We start from the raw sequence: 15,950 nt of genomic DNA on the forward strand, positions 1-15,950 counted from the left end.
CGTTTCAACGGACCGGTTCTAGTCGTAGCGGTCCCGAATACATCCGAGTAACCAGTAAAAAAGTCAGCCTTCAGTCGATGTGCGAGACCAGGTCCAGAGTTTAAGAGAGTTAGCTTAGCATTAGCAGTGTGATCGATGTTAGCCAGTTAGCTGCGGCGCTCTCTCTCTCTTTCTCTCTCTCTCGATGGCTCTGAAGCGGATCTCAAAGGTACTTCCTTCTCCCTCACAATGGTTCTGTGTCCGTCTGTTTTTTTTGGGCGAGTGGTGTCGTGAGCTGGGTCATGTCGTCGCGGCGGCCGGTGGCGGAGAAACGGCCGGCGTTTCATCCATCTTCGGACACCTGCTCCAGCACCGGGCCGGATCTCCGGCAGCTGACACGCCGGTCCAGTTCCTGAGAGATGCCGAAGCAGAACCTCGAGTCCCAGACCAGAATCGCACATTTAATAACCAACGCATTACAGGCTTCAACCGGATGTTTACGTCGATGGTCATTTAAATTCATCATTAAATTTGTCATCATCATGTTTTTTTTTTTTCATCTTCTGTTCAGGAACTGACCGACCTGTCCAGAGACCCCCCAGCCCAGTGCTCCGCCGGGCCCTGCAATGAAGACAGTGAGCAGCAGAACCAGCTCAGGGATCCTGGTGTGTTTGTGTGTCAATAACGTTGCTTTTTTTGTGTGTGTGTTCCAGTGTTCCACTGGCAGGCGACCATCATGGGCCCGGTGAGTTCCTACAACACATTCTTTACAGTATAGTCCAGGGGTGGTACCCAAGAAATGTTTTATAACCAGACCTCTTAATTCTTACAATGTAAAAAAAAAGAAATCCATGTTAAATCAATTAAATAACTTAAAATTGAAGAAAAAAGAGGATTAAAGGGCTTAGTGTTCTTTGCTTTATTAAGATAATCATCGTCAGGACATCAAAATAAAATAAGAACACTAACTGCTTTGGTCACTGGTCGGACCAAAGCAGTTTTGCATAAGCTATAATGTTCATAGAAGGCCTCTTGAAGTAGCTCCAGGACGTCTGTAAACTGGAGCAAACTGAAGACATGCATCATTCCAGCCTCCCTTCTGTTCAAGATCCACTTGACTTGATGGAGATCATGATGAAAAGTTAATCTAATTTATAATAAAGATCTTCATCAGTTCTCCTTTTTTGCATCTGAAAGTATTGATCGACAGTCAATGACTCAGTTTTTATTTTTTTCAAGTGCATGTACTGTAAATGATTTGGATTTGTAATCGAGTGCAGTCGATTATTTGTTTTATAAAACCTAGCGTGAGTTACAGATATTAAACAAACAAGATTTAAGTATTGAAAAAAAGATTTATAAGATTAATTAATTCACAGAATATCTGAAGTATTACAAAACATATATTTTTCTTTGAGAAAAACTGAGACATATCCCCGACTTCTTTTCATGCTGCAGTGCACGTTTAAAACGTATTTACAAACACGACGAAAAGCTAAAGGTCATATTTGTGATGAACCAACGTAGGCTTCTTCTCTATTGTTAGCTATTAATTCGAGACGCATGACAGTTGTTAAGGGTGTCGTGTTTATTCAGAACGGGAGCAAACTAAAGTAAATGATTAGACTACGATTCGTAGTGATTTAAACAATAGTTGGCAAAAAAAACTAGGTCGTTTTGCCTCAAAAGTTGGACTGTTGAAGTTGAATTCTTCAGAGGAAATGAAGTCACTAACACAGTTGTCAGTAGTAGGTTTTCACACCTATTCACGTTTGAATCTTCATGTGTATGGAAAGCTTTACACAATGATTGACATTTCCAATGGTCATCGGGGGGCCGCCATAGAAGACCCGCCACTCTAGTGGTCATAATAATAACACGGTCACCTCTGCAGCAGGACAGCCCGTACCAAGGAGGCGTCTTCTTCCTCACCATCCACTTCCCGACAGACTACCCCTTCAAACCGCCTAAGGTGGGTCGTGCGGCTCGTTGTGCGTTCGTGCCTCGTGACGCGTTTGTCTCCCCCCTCCCCCCAGGTGTCGTTCACCACCAGGATCTATCACCCCAACATCAACAGCAACGGCAGCATCTGTTTGGACATCCTGCGCTCGCAGTGGTCACCGGCGCTGACCATCTCAAAAGGTACCGGAGACAGACGCCCCTCCCTCATCCATGGTGCTGAAGACGTTGAGTGACAGCTTGCCCGTCTTTTTCCCCTGCAGTTCTTCTCTCCATCTGTTCGCTGCTATGTGACCCGAACCCAGACGACCCTCTGGTTCCCGACATCGCTCGGATCTACAAGACCGACCTGGCCAGGTGTGTGTTTTTAATACGATCTGGCGATTGACTTTCCCGCCTCGTTCACGTCATCCATGTGTTCAGGTACAACAAAACAGCTCAAGAGTGGACCCGGAAGTACGCCACGTGAGGACCGCCATGCCCCCCCCCCCCGAACCCCCCCATCCCTATCCCTCCAGGCAGCGCCTCAACTGACATTCCATCACATCGTCTTGCTCGAGTTCTTTAAAAAAATTGAGTCTTATTCTCTGGTTGGGCGTTTGTTTGAAGACTGAAGTGCATGACACACGCACACACTCACACACACACACACACAAATAAAGTCTAACTGGAACTTTCCCTCCCGAGTGACAGTTAATCTTTTTTTTATTAAAAAAAAACTCAATAAAAGAAGACTTCCGGCTCCAGTGTCAAACGATGATGTCCCTTCCTGAGTGAAGAATCTGTACCCCGTGATACAGAGTCACTTTGTTTTTCGTAGCCCAGTAGTCGCCACCTTAGTGGACGACTGTCCTGATGCTCCACGTCGTCCAGCCAATCAGGAGCCGGGATCGGGGCAGGACAGCTCCACGCCGCTGTCGCACACCTCCACCTGACCTCCCACCTTCAGCGGCTCTGTGGGGACACCGTCGTCATGGCAACACGGAGCAGTAAAAACTGTGCCTGCACAGCTGTAACTCACCTTCTCCGGCAGATGTTTGTTGAGCCGCCAGCGCCCCCTCCAGCACGCTCAGGGCTCTGCACTGACCAACAGATCGTAGAGCCTCCAGCAGGTTTGAGACGGTACCTCCCGAAACCTTTTGAGGTCGGAGGTCATTCGTTTAGAAAAAAAAACAGAAGTTTCGGAGAGCGTGAGTTGTCAGACCTCATAGCTGTCCAGCAGGGTGGTCGCGGGGGACGGGCTCAGCTGGAACGCCGGTATCAGGATCCCAAGATTGAGGCGGCGCGAGAGACTTTTCCATAATCCTTCGCTCTCCAGGGCTTCACACACCTCTCGCCTGACCTGCCGGTCCAGTGTGGCAAGATCACCTGCACACACACATACACACACACACACTTCAGACAGGTCCAGCAGCACGGCTTCACGGTGTAGACGGAGGAACTGACCTGAGACATCGCGTCTCATCTGACCTTCATCTGACTTCTCACTCAGGAGGCCTCTGACCTGGAAACAGCATTGCGAGTGTGAGCGTGATCACCCGTGTGTGTGTGTGTGTTAGTGTGTGTACCTGTTCAGAGGCTATGTCCAGAGGGCTGGTTCCAGGAATGAAGCCTTCATCCTCATCATCTTCGTCTTCATCATCCCTGAAGAAAAGAGGCTCCGAGTTTTCTTTGAGTGGATCTGCACCTGGAACACACCCACACACCCAGATTAACTTCTACCGCTGACAAAAACAATCTATTTTTTAATCAAATTAAATTATTATTCCTCGCCTCCTTTTGGAAGTGAATTAAAATTAATTTCTGTGTTGCACTTTTAGATTTTTTTTTTTTGCACACAGTACTGCATATTTAATAATATCGTAGCACGCCCTAGTCAGGAAACAAAAAAAAACAACTATTCTTTTGATGTGAACGAAAGGGGAACTCACATGATGCCCTTCCTTCCTTCACACATTGTTCTATTCAGTGACGGCTGCACTACTGTATTTAAATTCATCATCCATGTTGCTCTGTTAAAAGTGATTGTGATCGGCAATTAGTTGGCTGGGCGGCAAAGCATTATGAGAGTAGTTCAGGTCACCGTTACTTCAGGGGTTGTTGAGAGGGATGGTAATTGTGTTTAATTGTGAGTTTGCCATTTCAAACACAACAAAAACCTTTGAGGCCAACTTGTTATTATTAGTAATTGTATTAAAATGATGACAATTTATGAGAGTTGAACTGCATGAGAATAAGGATCTGTTAATGACAGTTTGGTTAAGGTTTATAAAGAATATAAAAAATAGAGATTGTGAGGCCCTTACATGTACAGTATTGATCATTTAATAGTAAAACATAAAAAAAAGGTCACCATTTCGTGTACTACAGTAAAAGGAGGAGTTTTCAGATTATGACCCCTGCAATGATTAGAGATTGCTGCAAGAGGAAGTGAATTCAAAGTTCTGTGTTGTATCAGATATGCAAAGATACCTTTATGAAGTTTATTGTGCACAACAGGTCAGTTTCAAACCTGATTTTATGGCACTCAAAAATCAAAATTGTTAAAATGTTGGTAAATTACGAAGCAACACTATATTTATTTTGTCATTTAACAATATTTTAAAACCTGTAAAAGTCCAAAAAAAACATACAGTATATATTTTTTGAATATGACAAAAGTGTGAATATATTTGTGTACCAGCAGCCATCAGCAAAGCAGTCAGCTTTAGCGAGCCTCGTCCTGCAGAGATGTGTAAAGGGGTGCAGCCGTCAAACGTGCATCGGTCCACATGGGCGTCGCCCTAAAAACAGAAAATTAAAAAAATTAGACAAAAACCAGATCCAATCGCCGTCGTCGCAGCAGATCTGCACCTCCAGCAGCAGGCAGCCCGCGAGCGACACATTGTTGCGCTCCGTGGCGAGGTGCAGGGCCGTCCTCCCGCTGCCGCGCTCCTCCGCGTCCACGTCGGCGCCGCCCTTCAGGAGCTCCCGCAGAGACCCCAGCTGGTCGGACAGCACCGCCAGGTGAATGGCGCTCAGACCTGAAGAAGCCCAGTGTTCAACACGGGCCTCGAGGAAGAGAAGCCGACCCGGGGCGTGTACCTGCAGTGTTCGTGTCGTCCAGCAGGCGTCTCACTTTCGTCTCCTCCAACATCGTCCGGATCATATCCTCACCATCCTGCCGCGCCGCCAGGTGGAGTATGGTGTTGCCGTGACGATCCGTCAGCGTCGGGTCAGCGCCGGCCTCCAGCAGAACCTTGACCGCCGCCTGCTGCTGCGTGATGACGGCGAGCTGCAGAGGAGTCTGTAAACCGACGGTCAGATGCTGGACACTAGAACCTGAAGATCCGGAATCACACCTGGTACAGGTGGTTCCGCAGGTTGAGGCCTCCGGGTAGATCTGAAGCAACATGAACCAGGCTCTTTAGCGCCTCCTGTTGGCCGTGGAGAACCGTCACGTGGAAGACTCTGATGAGAGAAAGACAAATTGTCAGCGTCAAAGCTGATGAGGATCACAGAGATGACGGATATACTCACGTGTCTCCGTCCTCATCCTCAGCCGTCAACAGGGGGCGATGCAGCTCCAGAAGATGTGCCGCATCTCCTGTAACCGAGTACTGGAATAGAGCGTCCATCTGACGACAGGTCACTTGGTCCAGATGCTCCCCTGTGTCAGCCATGTCCCTGTCATTGTCCTCACTGACCACATCATTGTCCAGACTGACCCGGTCCCCAACATCCTCCCCACCAGCTGCAAAGAAAGAAAGATGCATCAGTCAAAGTTCCAAATCTTAAAAAAAACGGTGTGATTCAAGTTGTTCTTAAAGGTCACTGAGACTCCATCATCCACAGATCGTTCCAAGGCTTAGGAGCAACAGCCTGAAAAGATTTCTCTCCTCTGGTCCTCAGTCGTGTGCGAGGAACCATAAGTAGATTCTGATCCACAGACCTCAGAGCCCGAGCTGGGGTGTAAGGCTGGATCAGATCAGTGATGTAAGGAGGAGCCTGACCATGAATAGCTCTGAAAGTAAGAACCAGAATTTTAAAGTTGATCCTGAAAGAAACTGGAAGCCAGTGAAGAGTTTTAAGGATCGGAGAAATGTGAGTTCTCCTACTTGAGCGGGTCAGAATTCTCGCTGCAGAGTTCTGAATCAACTGCAGACGAGACAGATCCTTCTTGTTAAGACATGAAAACAAACTGTTACAATAGTCCAGACGAGAAGAAACAAACGCATTTAAAGTAGAGAGTTAAATATCCTGACACCAGTTGGGATGAAGGACCTTCTATAACGCTCCGTCCTACACTGGGGGTGCCTGAGCCTGCCACTGAAGGAATCCATCAGTATATAAAACCTTTGATGGGTATCCACTCACAAACTCATCACCATGACAACACAAGTGTCACTCACACACCGTCACAGTCAGACGTCAATCAGTCTCACCGAGTTGGAGGGTGGTGGAGCAGCCGGTGGTGTAAGCAGCTCCGCCTCCAGCAGCATAATTGAAGGAGGAGAAGTTTGTGTAAAAAGCTGGAAGACATCAAATAAATAAGTTATTCTAGAGGATCATCGAACATTGACAAGCATCTTCACTCGAACCTCCTCTTCCTCCTCCTCCTCCTGCCACTGCTCCTCCTCCGCGATGGTAACCTCCTCCTCCTCCTGCCGCCCCCCCTCCTCCTCCTCCATGACCGCTGAAGTCATGAAAGTTGGGAAGAGTCTTCTGTCTCTTCCTCTGCACCTCCTCCTTGTCTGTAAGAAGCAGTGTCACGTTTCTGTTGTGTAGTTGTGTAGTTGTGTAGCCGATTGTCTATCAATGTATATTAGTGCCATCGTAAAACTGAATGTTGGTTGAATTTAACATCTAAAATCTTGAAACTTAGCTATTATGTTAAGATTGTTGTTTTTTAATAACTAAATTGAATAGTTACTATATGAAAAAGTTGAATTTGATTTTATTGTATAATTGTATTCAATATTTTATATATTAAAAGGTTCAATTGTAATAATTGAATAAAAAAATTCAAACAAAAGGATTTTTTTTAAACACATGGAGTTTGATACTCTAATTCAACTAATTTAATTTTTTCTAAATTCATTCGTAGACCATTAAATTCATAATAATAATGTTGGTATAATTGTGCCAACGTGATTGGCTGAAAGTTCGATCAAGTAGCTCAGTACTCTTTTCCATATATTTTATTATTTGTTTACACTTTTCACTTTAAAGTAAAAATTTCATCTGCACTACTATTATTTATATTTATATACATTCACACTTATTTATATTCTTTCTTTTTTTTCCCCCCAATTGTTTACAGTAGGTACCTCGAAATTCAATGCCATGCTTTTTTTTCTGGTTGCCAAGCAACGACATTTGATTGCCAGTTTCACTGTTTCTGTGCAATGACAATCGGAAGGAAGGAAGGAAGTCTGAGTCTTTTGGTATTTTTTGGTGGCACGATAGTACCAACATTTTTACAATATATTTAAAAGGCTATGGATTGAATATCAACCTCTTTGTGCAACAACATTCATTCTTTTTGAGATTATTCGACTGGTCTTTTTTTTAAATTCAATGTTCTGATGTCACACTTCATAAAGGTCACACCTAGGATCCGGGGGTGATAGGTAAACGGTTTGGGCTCGCTGGTCTCGTTGTCGGACTTCCTCTTCAGCTGCACGAACACGAGCGTGGGCTTCTGCAGGTTCTGGTCCCGATACTTCGGGGTCTTGAAGACGATGGCAAACTACAAAAGCGGAGGCCAGGTTACCGTGGTAACAAAACAAAGGGCAATGAGAGGTGAGACCTGTCGGTGAACGTCCGTCGGCGAGAAGTCGCCGAGCGCCTGCCAGATCACGCATCCCGAGTCGTCTTCTTCGTAGAACAGGACCTGGATATCATCTGGGGAGTTCAAAGGTCAGCGGCGTCCAGCGTCTCCACGACATCGGACCCACTCACCTTTCTGGACTTTGTCACAGAGCAGGTAGACTTCTTCTCCGCCGGAGACGCAACCGGCCGTCCGGTCCATTCGCACGATTTTCAAGCTGGAGGCGTTTGGAGCTTCTGTGTTCACGGGAAGAATCAGGGTCACTGACAAAGCACCCACAGACTCTCACACACACACACACACACACACACACACACACACTCACTGCTGTCGTAGATGGGCACGGAGACAACCGGGTCGAGCCGGCGCGAGTAGGCTCCGTCGCTGTCGGGCAGAAAGGCCGTAAACATGAGCCGCACCACGCTCAGGTCCATCTTCCTGGCCTGGTCCGCCGCCATGGTGCTGATCAGTCTGCGCTGCTGGTCTGGGTAACAGCACAGGAAGTACGGGTGTGAGAAAATATCGATACACTTAAATATAGCGATATATTTCTTCACGATATCGATATTCAACAGCACTGTATCCTTCAAAAAAACATATTTTTATGGTTTATGTTTTTAAAAAGTTGATCTAATTATTTTTAAATTAACAAATACAACAAACATTCATGGTGTTTTCCTTTGTTTGTTGTAATCAAACTTGCAAGGGACAATGAAATTGGCGATGACTGAGGACAAGAGGATACAGTTGACTCTAGAAGCTTTTAAAGCTGATGTTCGAACATATTTCGTTTTCAAAATAAATGAAAACAGTTACAACTTCATCAAGAGTCATATGATCTGTGAATTCAGCAACACCAGAGTCAAGTACTCGACAATACTACAAATGTATACTTGTTCCTATATTATCAACATATATATATATATCTTTATGGTTGCCACTCTATCGTGATAAGTGAAGTAAGTCACAGGAAGTGACATATCTGTTCATGACAACACAACAACACGTGCGCACACACACACACACACTGACCACTGAGCTCGTGCTGGACTCGGAGCTCCCCCTGCCAGGCATCGATCTCGGGGTGAATGGACACGCCGCCATTGTAGCCCGACCTCACCGCTTCCACCATTCGCTCCTCCAGCGTCTTCGCCACGTTTTTCTTCGTCACGTGAAGAATTCCCAAATTTGGAAAACTACCAAACACATAAAAACGTAAACAAACACACGGCAACTTGTATATTGGCGTATGTCAGTAGCATCAGAATATTAAATCGTTGAATTCTACAAATCAAATGCTGCAACTTTTTTTAATCGAAATAATGTTTTTGAAGCATTGAATTGAATTCAATAATTTATATATTTAAAGGTTAAATTGATTTTCTTATATACATAGTTTTAATTCTAATAATTCAAAAAATAAATCTTCTAAATTCAGCATTTATTTCGTAGCAATTCGTAGTCTTTTAAATTCAGCACTGTCTGGTGGCACCATTACACAAACATATCATATTGAATTAAAATAAATTAAATCATTGGAATTGGAATATCAAACTCTATTGTATGTGTAAAAAAGAAGAAAATATAAAAAAAATTGTAATCGATTATTTTCAATGATTTAAAAAAAACTTAAATATAAAAATGATTGAGTCTAATATTCAATAAAACCAAATTAAACATTTTAATATACAGATTTCATAATTTAATTTGTCAAAAAAAAGAAGTAAAAAACAACAACATTTCAATCAAAGAAATTGTAACGTCAGATTTAACAATATACTTTCATATTTATGTATGTTTGTGTACCTGATATTTGCGTCCGTGTTCAACACGTTGATCACAAAAATCCCATTGTCACACTGCTTTCCCACCAGACTGTGAGCATGAAGCTGCGGCAGCTGAGGCGACGCCGAGAGAGTGACCAACTGGACCACCACCCGGGCCGGACCCTGATAGTTGCGGATCTGTCACACACACACACAGAAACAGGAAACTCAACAAAAATAAATAAAGGTCCAGTGAGAATCATCGGCAGTCGTACTACCTTCACGCTGGGGTAGGTCTTGCGGTTTTTCTCGCTGGACGCCCCAGGGAGCCCCCCGTGAGACGGACCCTCGCATCCATACCGAAACCGGAACCCCCGCTGTCACATGGGACACATAAGTTCTGTGTTGATGCGTCTAATGTCAACAGTTATACCTGTTTGGGCTCCTCGGTGATCTCCAGTGATGGACTGTCAGCTGGCACAACAAACATATTGACAACAGTTTGTATGGGTGAAGAAGTCATGTGACCAAAGCTCACCTGTACGCGCCGATGAAGCAGGTGAGGCATAGGAATAGTGGTTTAACTCCCAGGAGGGTTCCAACAACAGTGAGTCCAGAATCTGCAGACAATGGTGTCAGAACACAACATGCATTTCCTCCCCAGATGACAGAAGACTCACCTGGCTGGGGCTCTGAAGGAGGTGATCGTCATCCGCCATCGTGTCAAAGGTCAAACCCGATCAGGACACGCGACTAGTCATTCAATGAACATGCCAGGGTTGTGTATCGATTGATGACGTCACTGCTCTTAACTCGACGAAGTGCACATGTTCGGGGTTGTTTTTTTTTTTTTTATCAGTTTGACACTTTTGTGCCACGTGTGATCTCTGTATACACAAACGAATAATCAAAATAAACATTACAAACGTAAGATATCAGGGGGACCGGGGACTTCCGGATTCATTAGCCGCATGTGGCTCACTTCCGCCCGGCTACATCTCAGACAAAGAGTCGGGGGGAGACTCCGGTTCGAGACAGCAAAGCAAGCCGTGAGGTTTAAAAATAATTGACACTCGCATCGTCGATGACAAGAAGAAATGGAAGTTAACGTCGGAACACAGACGTCGCCGCAGTTCGACGAAGAAAAGTTGAAGAACTTTGAAGTCGCTCAATGAGGAAGTTGACAAGGAACCATTTTACCCGCCGAGCGTCGACCCTCGAGTCCAGACAACATAAACAAACTAAACACGCAAATCAAAACCAAAACCTCCCTCACGTGTCTGCGTCTCACCTTTACCTGTTTACGGGTCAAACTCCGCCGAGCACATCATCGCCTTCGTCTTCATCTCGCACTGTGACGTCACATGTCGGAATCAATAAGGCTCGCGCAGGTGGAAGTGGACCGACAGGGAATTCCCGGGTTCGGTTCGGAGCGTACAAGACTCCTTCCTCGTTCCGAATGGGTTTTCTCTGACGTCACTCTGCCACTGTCGTGGTGTCATTTGACCTCATGGGCTTTCTGACGGATGCAGAAAGCAGAACCACTTCTGACGTCATCGATGAGAAATAAAATCGTCAAAACAAGTTGTTGGAAATGTGAGTTTTTATTTCACGATTTTTTTAAGGCACTTAAGCTTGAGGGACCGGCTCAAGTTCTTCCACTTTTTACACACAGCCTGTAGGAGGCGCTCACCTGTAACAGGGAGACTCGAGACCCACCAGAAGGAGTGAGGGTCTCAACATTTTGGTTTCAGGTTGTTGCAGCCCCCGGAGTGTCACACACGCACACACACATGCACACACAGCAGAGCAGAATCGCTTCTATTCTTTGGTAATCACAGCTCTGATACACACACACGCAGACACACAACACACAGAAGTCACAGCAAAAGCCAGAGTAAAGACACCAGATGACCCCACACACCAGTAAAACCTGATTGTCAAAATAAAGGCCAGATTGCTGCGGTCAGCTGACCGAGTCCAGCGGTCCAATCAAAGTCCCTGAACATCTCTTCAGATTTTGCTTGTTCACGATAAAAGCGTCAAGATTGCGCCGACTCAGGGCTTTCCCACGTCCACGGTGACCATCGTGTACAGCTCCAGCTTCTCCTTCTTCACGAGCTTGTACTGCAGAGAGTTGATCCCGTCTTTCATCATCGTGTCCCTGGTGTGAGCGATCCGGTTGAACCTACACAACCACACACACGGTCAGTGGGTGCCAGCACTCGGAGAGTGACCACAACAACAACAACAACACAAAAACACACCTCTGCGGGTTGGGCTCGTTTTTTTTGTCCCTGGAGTGTCGGATCATCCTGCACTTCCCGATGTCTCCCGTCGGCCTGGAAATGCTCATCCCTTTGGTTGATAACCTAGAGAAGAAGTTCCGGTTACCACCAGCAGATGTCAACGGAGTTCCAAACTAACAGCGTACCTGTTGAAGATGTCGTCGTCCTCGCCGCCCCAACCCCAGTAGTTGTTGGGGAAACCGTTGATCTTTGAAAATTGTTCTTTGCTCATGGAGGAGACGCCGCCAAAGTACTGTTTGTAGGGCAGCCTGGACACACAAGAACACCTCAGACCCAATTTTCTGGACAGGAACCCTATGACATCGCTGACCAAGACCACATAAAGAGTGCAGCGTCTTCAGTCACACCACTGTCCGGTCTCACCTGAATCCAAACTTGTCCATGGACACAGACAAGTGTCGCGGCTGGCTGAAACACTTGTAAGTGTTCCGGTCGTCCATGGGGATCAAGTCCACGTCGCTGAAGATGAAGCACTCGTAGTCGTAATCTTTCAAGGACTCCATGTAACCCACATTCAAGAGTTTTGCCCGGTTGAAGATTTCCTCCCCGTCCTGAAAGCAGGCGACGACACACAAGACTTTAGTACCAGGGGTGTATAAAAAATGTAAACACTTCACATAAGGTGTTTTTTTTCTACAAGACTGAAGTATATTGTATAAAATACAATTGTTTTATTTTTTATGAACCAATCAAGTGTACATATTCAAAGCGTTTGTTTGTTTTTGTGTTGCAATTAAACATCTGGCCACCAGATGGCATCGGTCATTACGTCCTCCGCAGCTAAAGGAACAATTTAATCCTGCAAGATCCTGCCGATGACCGAGGACGAGAGGATACACTTGACTACAGAAACTTTTAAAGCCGATGTTTGGACACTTTTTTGCTTTAAAAACAAATAAAGGCAGTTACGACTTCATCAAGAGTGTCGCGTGGTCTTTGAATTCTGCAACACTAGAGTCAAGTACTCGATAATACTGCAAATATATGGTCATAGAGTATCACAAGATAGTGTTGCCTCTTTAAAGTGATACAAATGCCTAGTGATCACTACAGTTTTGTGACTGTGTGTGAGAGTGTGGGAGTGTGCGAATAGAAGACATTTTATGCATGTGATCAGAGAAAAACATATATTGTGTGCACAAAGTTCACACAATAAAGAAGAAGGAGGAACAGAAGAGGAGGAGGAGGAGAAAGGGCAGATGAGGACCTGAGGGGTAGGAGGAAATGGAAGAAAGGAGAAGCATGGGTAGGAGGAGGAGCAAAATAAGCAAATGATTGACAGCTGTCATTGGGAGATAATTGTTTAGTTCTGGAGAGCGCTGAGGAAAATGGGTCAGAACTAAAGAAATAAATCCAGGTCAGATGGGATCTACATGGTTGAATAGTCGTGGGTCTGTGGGAGGTCTAGGGGTGCACCAGGACCAGGTGCTAGAGAAACAGTAGAGGACTTACAGGCATCAACAGGCGTAGCACCACAGTCCAGATCGGACCGCCGCTGGGTGGCGCTAGTGCATCAGCGGTTTGTTTTGCAGAAAGGAAAAGGTGGAAGTGAAGTTTGATCAGGACAGAAGAGGTCAAAGGCCACACTCGTCAACTGTCGGAGGGCTTAGTGGGCCGGGCCGGGTCCTTGTCGTTTACCTGCTGGATGACGTAGACCCCGTAGTCCAGCTGCTGCCTCTGCAGGATGGGGTGAAGGTAGTAGAGCCAGTACTTGAGATGCTCTTCTCGGTGCCTGAAGGGAATGATGAGGGCGACCTTCTGCTGGGCCAGGCAGTCTTTGGGTCGGAACCGACCTCCTACTTCTATGTTTGGGTTCTGCTTCTTCACAAAGTCCAGACTCACCGGAGAGTTGAACTCCACACGCAGTGGACCCACTGGAAGAGAGCATGTTGTCATCATCACCATCATCATCATCATAAGTGAAGCAGGGGGTCAGTTTGTGTGTTTGTGTGTCTCAGCTGACAAAACATTCTAGTGTGACTCCAGCTCACAGCGAGAGTGTTGTTCTGGTCAGCAGCTGCTCACCGACTGATGTTCTACAGTCCAACACAGAACCAAGTGGGTGCTGATGAGCAGTGATCCAGAAAAATGTATTAACAATAAAAGTAAATAAATTAAATCATTTTTGGATGTAAAACAATTCTCTTTTTTTAAAGTTTAAAGACATTTTTTAAAAAAGTTAAAAGAAACCATCTTGATCCAACACTGATGCTGAAGACACGGATCCAGAACCACTCAAGTTACTGGCATGGATCACCTGAAGAACCTGTTGGTTCGAGGCATGGACTCACACATTTGCACACTAAACAAAACCCACAGACAACTGACTAACCAACAGTGTTTGTTGTGCATGTGGTTGAAATGTGAGACGTGTTGCGAGATCAGAAGTGTCAGGTGCGTTACCTAGAAGAGGAGACGTTTCTGGGCACTTTTCCAAAACCTTCCCGGGTTCCTGGTCCTTCTTTTGGGTGGGGGGCGCCTGGCTCGATACTATGGCCTCTTTCGTTTGGTTCTTCTGACCCGGCTCCGGTTTGGTCAGAACTCCCCCCTTCTGTCCAGTGGCGATGCGTTTGTGACTCTGCTGGTTCTGCACGAAGGCGAACCGGATGTCCAGAGAGCTGACATAGAAGACCACGGTCACGGAGATGTGCAGCAGACAGAGCAGGACCACCAGCTTGCAGGTCCGGTGTAGCAGGTTAAAGTTGACGGAGTCTCCGGGCATCCTGGCTCTGATCCAGAAGTGAAAGACAGATCTACTTCCGCCTTCTGAGAACTTTGACGTTGAAAGTTTCCTAAAAGGAACTGACTGCTACCTACGTCTCTGTTCTTTCATATCTGATTTGAAATCCCGTTTTGACTGGTTTCAAAAGAACCAGTAAGACCGGATCGACGAGTCGCTACCGTGTGATATCGATTAGCATAGCCTGGTTAGCTCGGTTCATCGGTGCTACTAAAGTTAGCTCCTAACTCCGCACACACCTCGAGCCGTCTCCAGAAACATGAAGCGCGAAAGAAAACACCCGCCGCGGACCTCGAAGAAGACCTGTCCATCCACGGGCTGTGTCGAGAGGAAAGGCGTGTGACACGGGAGACCAGCGGCGGAGGTTGTTTTTTTTTCCAGACGCTGAAAAGTTTCACCAAGTCTTGTCTTGTGTCTGTCAAGCCGGCACAACCATGTACACGTCACATCCTGTACTAAGTTTCAAAAATAAAAGCACCACACCGGAACATGGAGATGTGCGTGTCTGAGCCGCCGCTGTTGTTGTTATTTCTTGTTAGTTAAAGCAGATGATGTTGAGTTTCTGCAGACCCGGTAAATGTACAATGTTGTAGCTCAACTCTTTAGTTATTTCCATATGAGAACACACAACAACGCCAACAGCAAATCCGGGATTCAAAATATGTTCGTTTATTATCTTCTTCGATCTCTCGACACACATCCATCAATGTCAAGGGAACAGCACACCCAAGTGGTCATTAGGTTCCACTACAGTTATTGTTATCATTTGGCATTAATGGTTACAGTTGCTTATAGAGTCAGTAATTGGTTTTGGTTTTCAGTGTGAACATCCGTAATACGCTGACAAGAAAAAGAAACAAGGAGAGCGAGCAGGAAGCAGCGTCATCCATGTCTACTGAAAACACAAGCACTGAAGTTAACCTGAACCCTGGAGCCTTTACTTAAATTCACCAAGACACCTGCCTTGGACTTGGGCTCAGTTCAGTATTGTTTTTATTGTACCTTTTAAAAACAAGGCTGCTGTAGAATGACTAAATAGCCTATATTGTCATGATGGTTATTTGGTGCCCTTTAAAAGGACATATTTTTCAGCAAATGGGCTTCATCAAGTAGTCAAACAGATCACACATCACACCTAACATGATTTTGTTTAATGAGATTACAACTTATTTGATGGTTCAATCCAGTGTTCAGGTTGACTTCAGTGCTTATGTTTTTAGTAGAAGTGAAGCTGTGGTGCTTTAGTTTAATAAATGGACACAGCACTAAACTTTGTTGTTGGTTGTTAGGTTGTTTTTTTTAGATTTTGTCTATCACTTTTTAGTAATGGGATATTTTTTTTTCTCTGTACTGTGTGATTAGTCCCAGAGCCATTGTTCCATTTA

General features: G+C 45.3%; 3 protein-coding genes across 4 annotated transcripts; 1 reads left to right on the forward strand and 2 right to left on the reverse strand.

Annotated features, from left to right (window-relative positions):
- The first annotated feature begins 13 nt into the window (after nucleotides 1–13).
- On the forward strand, nucleotides 14–2,621 carry ube2d2l (ubiquitin-conjugating enzyme E2D 2 (UBC4/5 homolog, yeast), like). Its single transcript, XM_087799494.1, has 7 exons — nucleotides 14–208; nucleotides 551–614; nucleotides 693–724; nucleotides 1,874–1,951; nucleotides 2,016–2,121; nucleotides 2,202–2,295; nucleotides 2,362–2,621. The coding sequence occupies exons 1-7, from the start codon at nucleotides 185–187 to the stop codon at nucleotides 2,405–2,407; spliced, it is 444 nt and encodes a 147-aa protein (XP_087655620.1). The 5' UTR covers nucleotides 14–184; the 3' UTR covers nucleotides 2,408–2,621.
- A 4-nt stretch (nucleotides 2,622–2,625) lies between these two features.
- Nucleotides 2,626–10,997, reverse strand: nfkb1 (nuclear factor of kappa light polypeptide gene enhancer in B-cells 1). 2 transcript variants are annotated; one of them, XM_087799490.1, is made up of 23 exons: nucleotides 10,814–10,997; nucleotides 10,197–10,403; nucleotides 10,055–10,136; nucleotides 9,950–9,990; nucleotides 9,795–9,893; nucleotides 9,557–9,714; nucleotides 8,783–8,946; nucleotides 8,076–8,234; nucleotides 7,882–7,986; nucleotides 7,730–7,824; nucleotides 7,531–7,669; nucleotides 6,519–6,671; nucleotides 6,363–6,449; nucleotides 5,458–5,671; nucleotides 5,280–5,388; nucleotides 5,023–5,224; nucleotides 4,792–4,961; nucleotides 4,619–4,721; nucleotides 3,507–3,625; nucleotides 3,385–3,442; nucleotides 3,143–3,306; nucleotides 2,960–3,074; nucleotides 2,626–2,892 (listed from the first exon to the last, which is right to left on the reverse strand). In XM_087799490.1, the coding sequence occupies exons 2-23, from the start codon at nucleotides 10,233–10,235 to the stop codon at nucleotides 2,816–2,818; spliced, it is 2,652 nt and encodes an 883-aa protein (XP_087655616.1). In that variant the 5' UTR covers nucleotides 10,236–10,403; nucleotides 10,814–10,997; the 3' UTR covers nucleotides 2,626–2,815. The 2 variants fall into 2 exon arrangements, with proteins under 2 accessions (XP_087655616.1, XP_087655617.1); XM_087799491.1 differs by having other exon boundaries at nucleotides 10,808–10,997.
- A 104-nt stretch (nucleotides 10,998–11,101) lies between these two features.
- Nucleotides 11,102–14,999, reverse strand: b4galt1l (DP-Gal:betaGlcNAc beta 1,4- galactosyltransferase, polypeptide 1, like). The gene is made up of 6 exons (XM_087799229.1): nucleotides 14,229–14,999; nucleotides 13,464–13,699; nucleotides 12,189–12,376; nucleotides 11,951–12,073; nucleotides 11,784–11,888; nucleotides 11,102–11,704 (listed from the first exon to the last, which is right to left on the reverse strand). The coding sequence occupies exons 1-6, from the start codon at nucleotides 14,545–14,547 to the stop codon at nucleotides 11,575–11,577; spliced, it is 1,101 nt and encodes a 366-aa protein (XP_087655355.1). The 5' UTR covers nucleotides 14,548–14,999; the 3' UTR covers nucleotides 11,102–11,574.
- Nucleotides 15,000–15,950: the final 951 nt, after the last annotated feature.

This window comes from Callionymus lyra, chromosome 9 (assembly GCF_982586985.1).
Source record: "Callionymus lyra chromosome 9, fCalLyr1.hap1.1, whole genome shotgun sequence".
Lineage (NCBI taxonomy): Eukaryota > Metazoa > Chordata > Actinopteri > Syngnathiformes > Callionymidae > Callionymus > Callionymus lyra.

Bases quoted from the DNA above. Each gene is read 5' to 3' on its own strand.
- ube2d2l (XM_087799494.1), top strand. From the start codon at position 185: ATGGCTCTGAAGCGGATCTCAAAG. The intron at 615-692 runs GTGAGCAGCAGA...TGTGTGTTCCAG, and splicing joins CGGGCCCTGCAATGAAGACA to TGTTCCACTGGCAGGCGACC. The intron at 2,122-2,201 runs GTACCGGAGACA...TTTCCCCTGCAG, and splicing joins GGCGCTGACCATCTCAAAAG to TTCTTCTCTCCATCTGTTCG.
- nfkb1 (XM_087799490.1), bottom strand. From the start codon at position 10,235: ATGGCGGATGACGATCACCTCCTTCAGAGCCCCAGCCAG. The intron at 10,137-10,196 runs GTGAGTCTTCTG...CATTGTCTGCAG, and splicing joins TCCTTCAGAGCCCCAGCCAG to ATTCTGGACTCACTGTTGTT. The intron at 8,235-8,782 runs GTCAGTGTGTGT...GCTGTTACCCAG, and splicing joins AGTCCAGCACGAGCTCAGTG to ACCAGCAGCGCAGACTGATC.
- b4galt1l (XM_087799229.1), bottom strand. From the start codon at position 14,547: ATGCCCGGAGACTCCGTCAACTTTAACCTGCTACACCGGACCTGCAAG. The intron at 11,889-11,950 runs GTACGCTGTTAG...CTTCTTCTCTAG, and splicing joins GACGACGACATCTTCAACAG to GTTATCAACCAAAGGGATGA. The intron at 11,705-11,783 runs GTGTGTTTTTGT...GTGGTTGTGTAG, and splicing joins AACGAGCCCAACCCGCAGAG to GTTCAACCGGATCGCTCACA.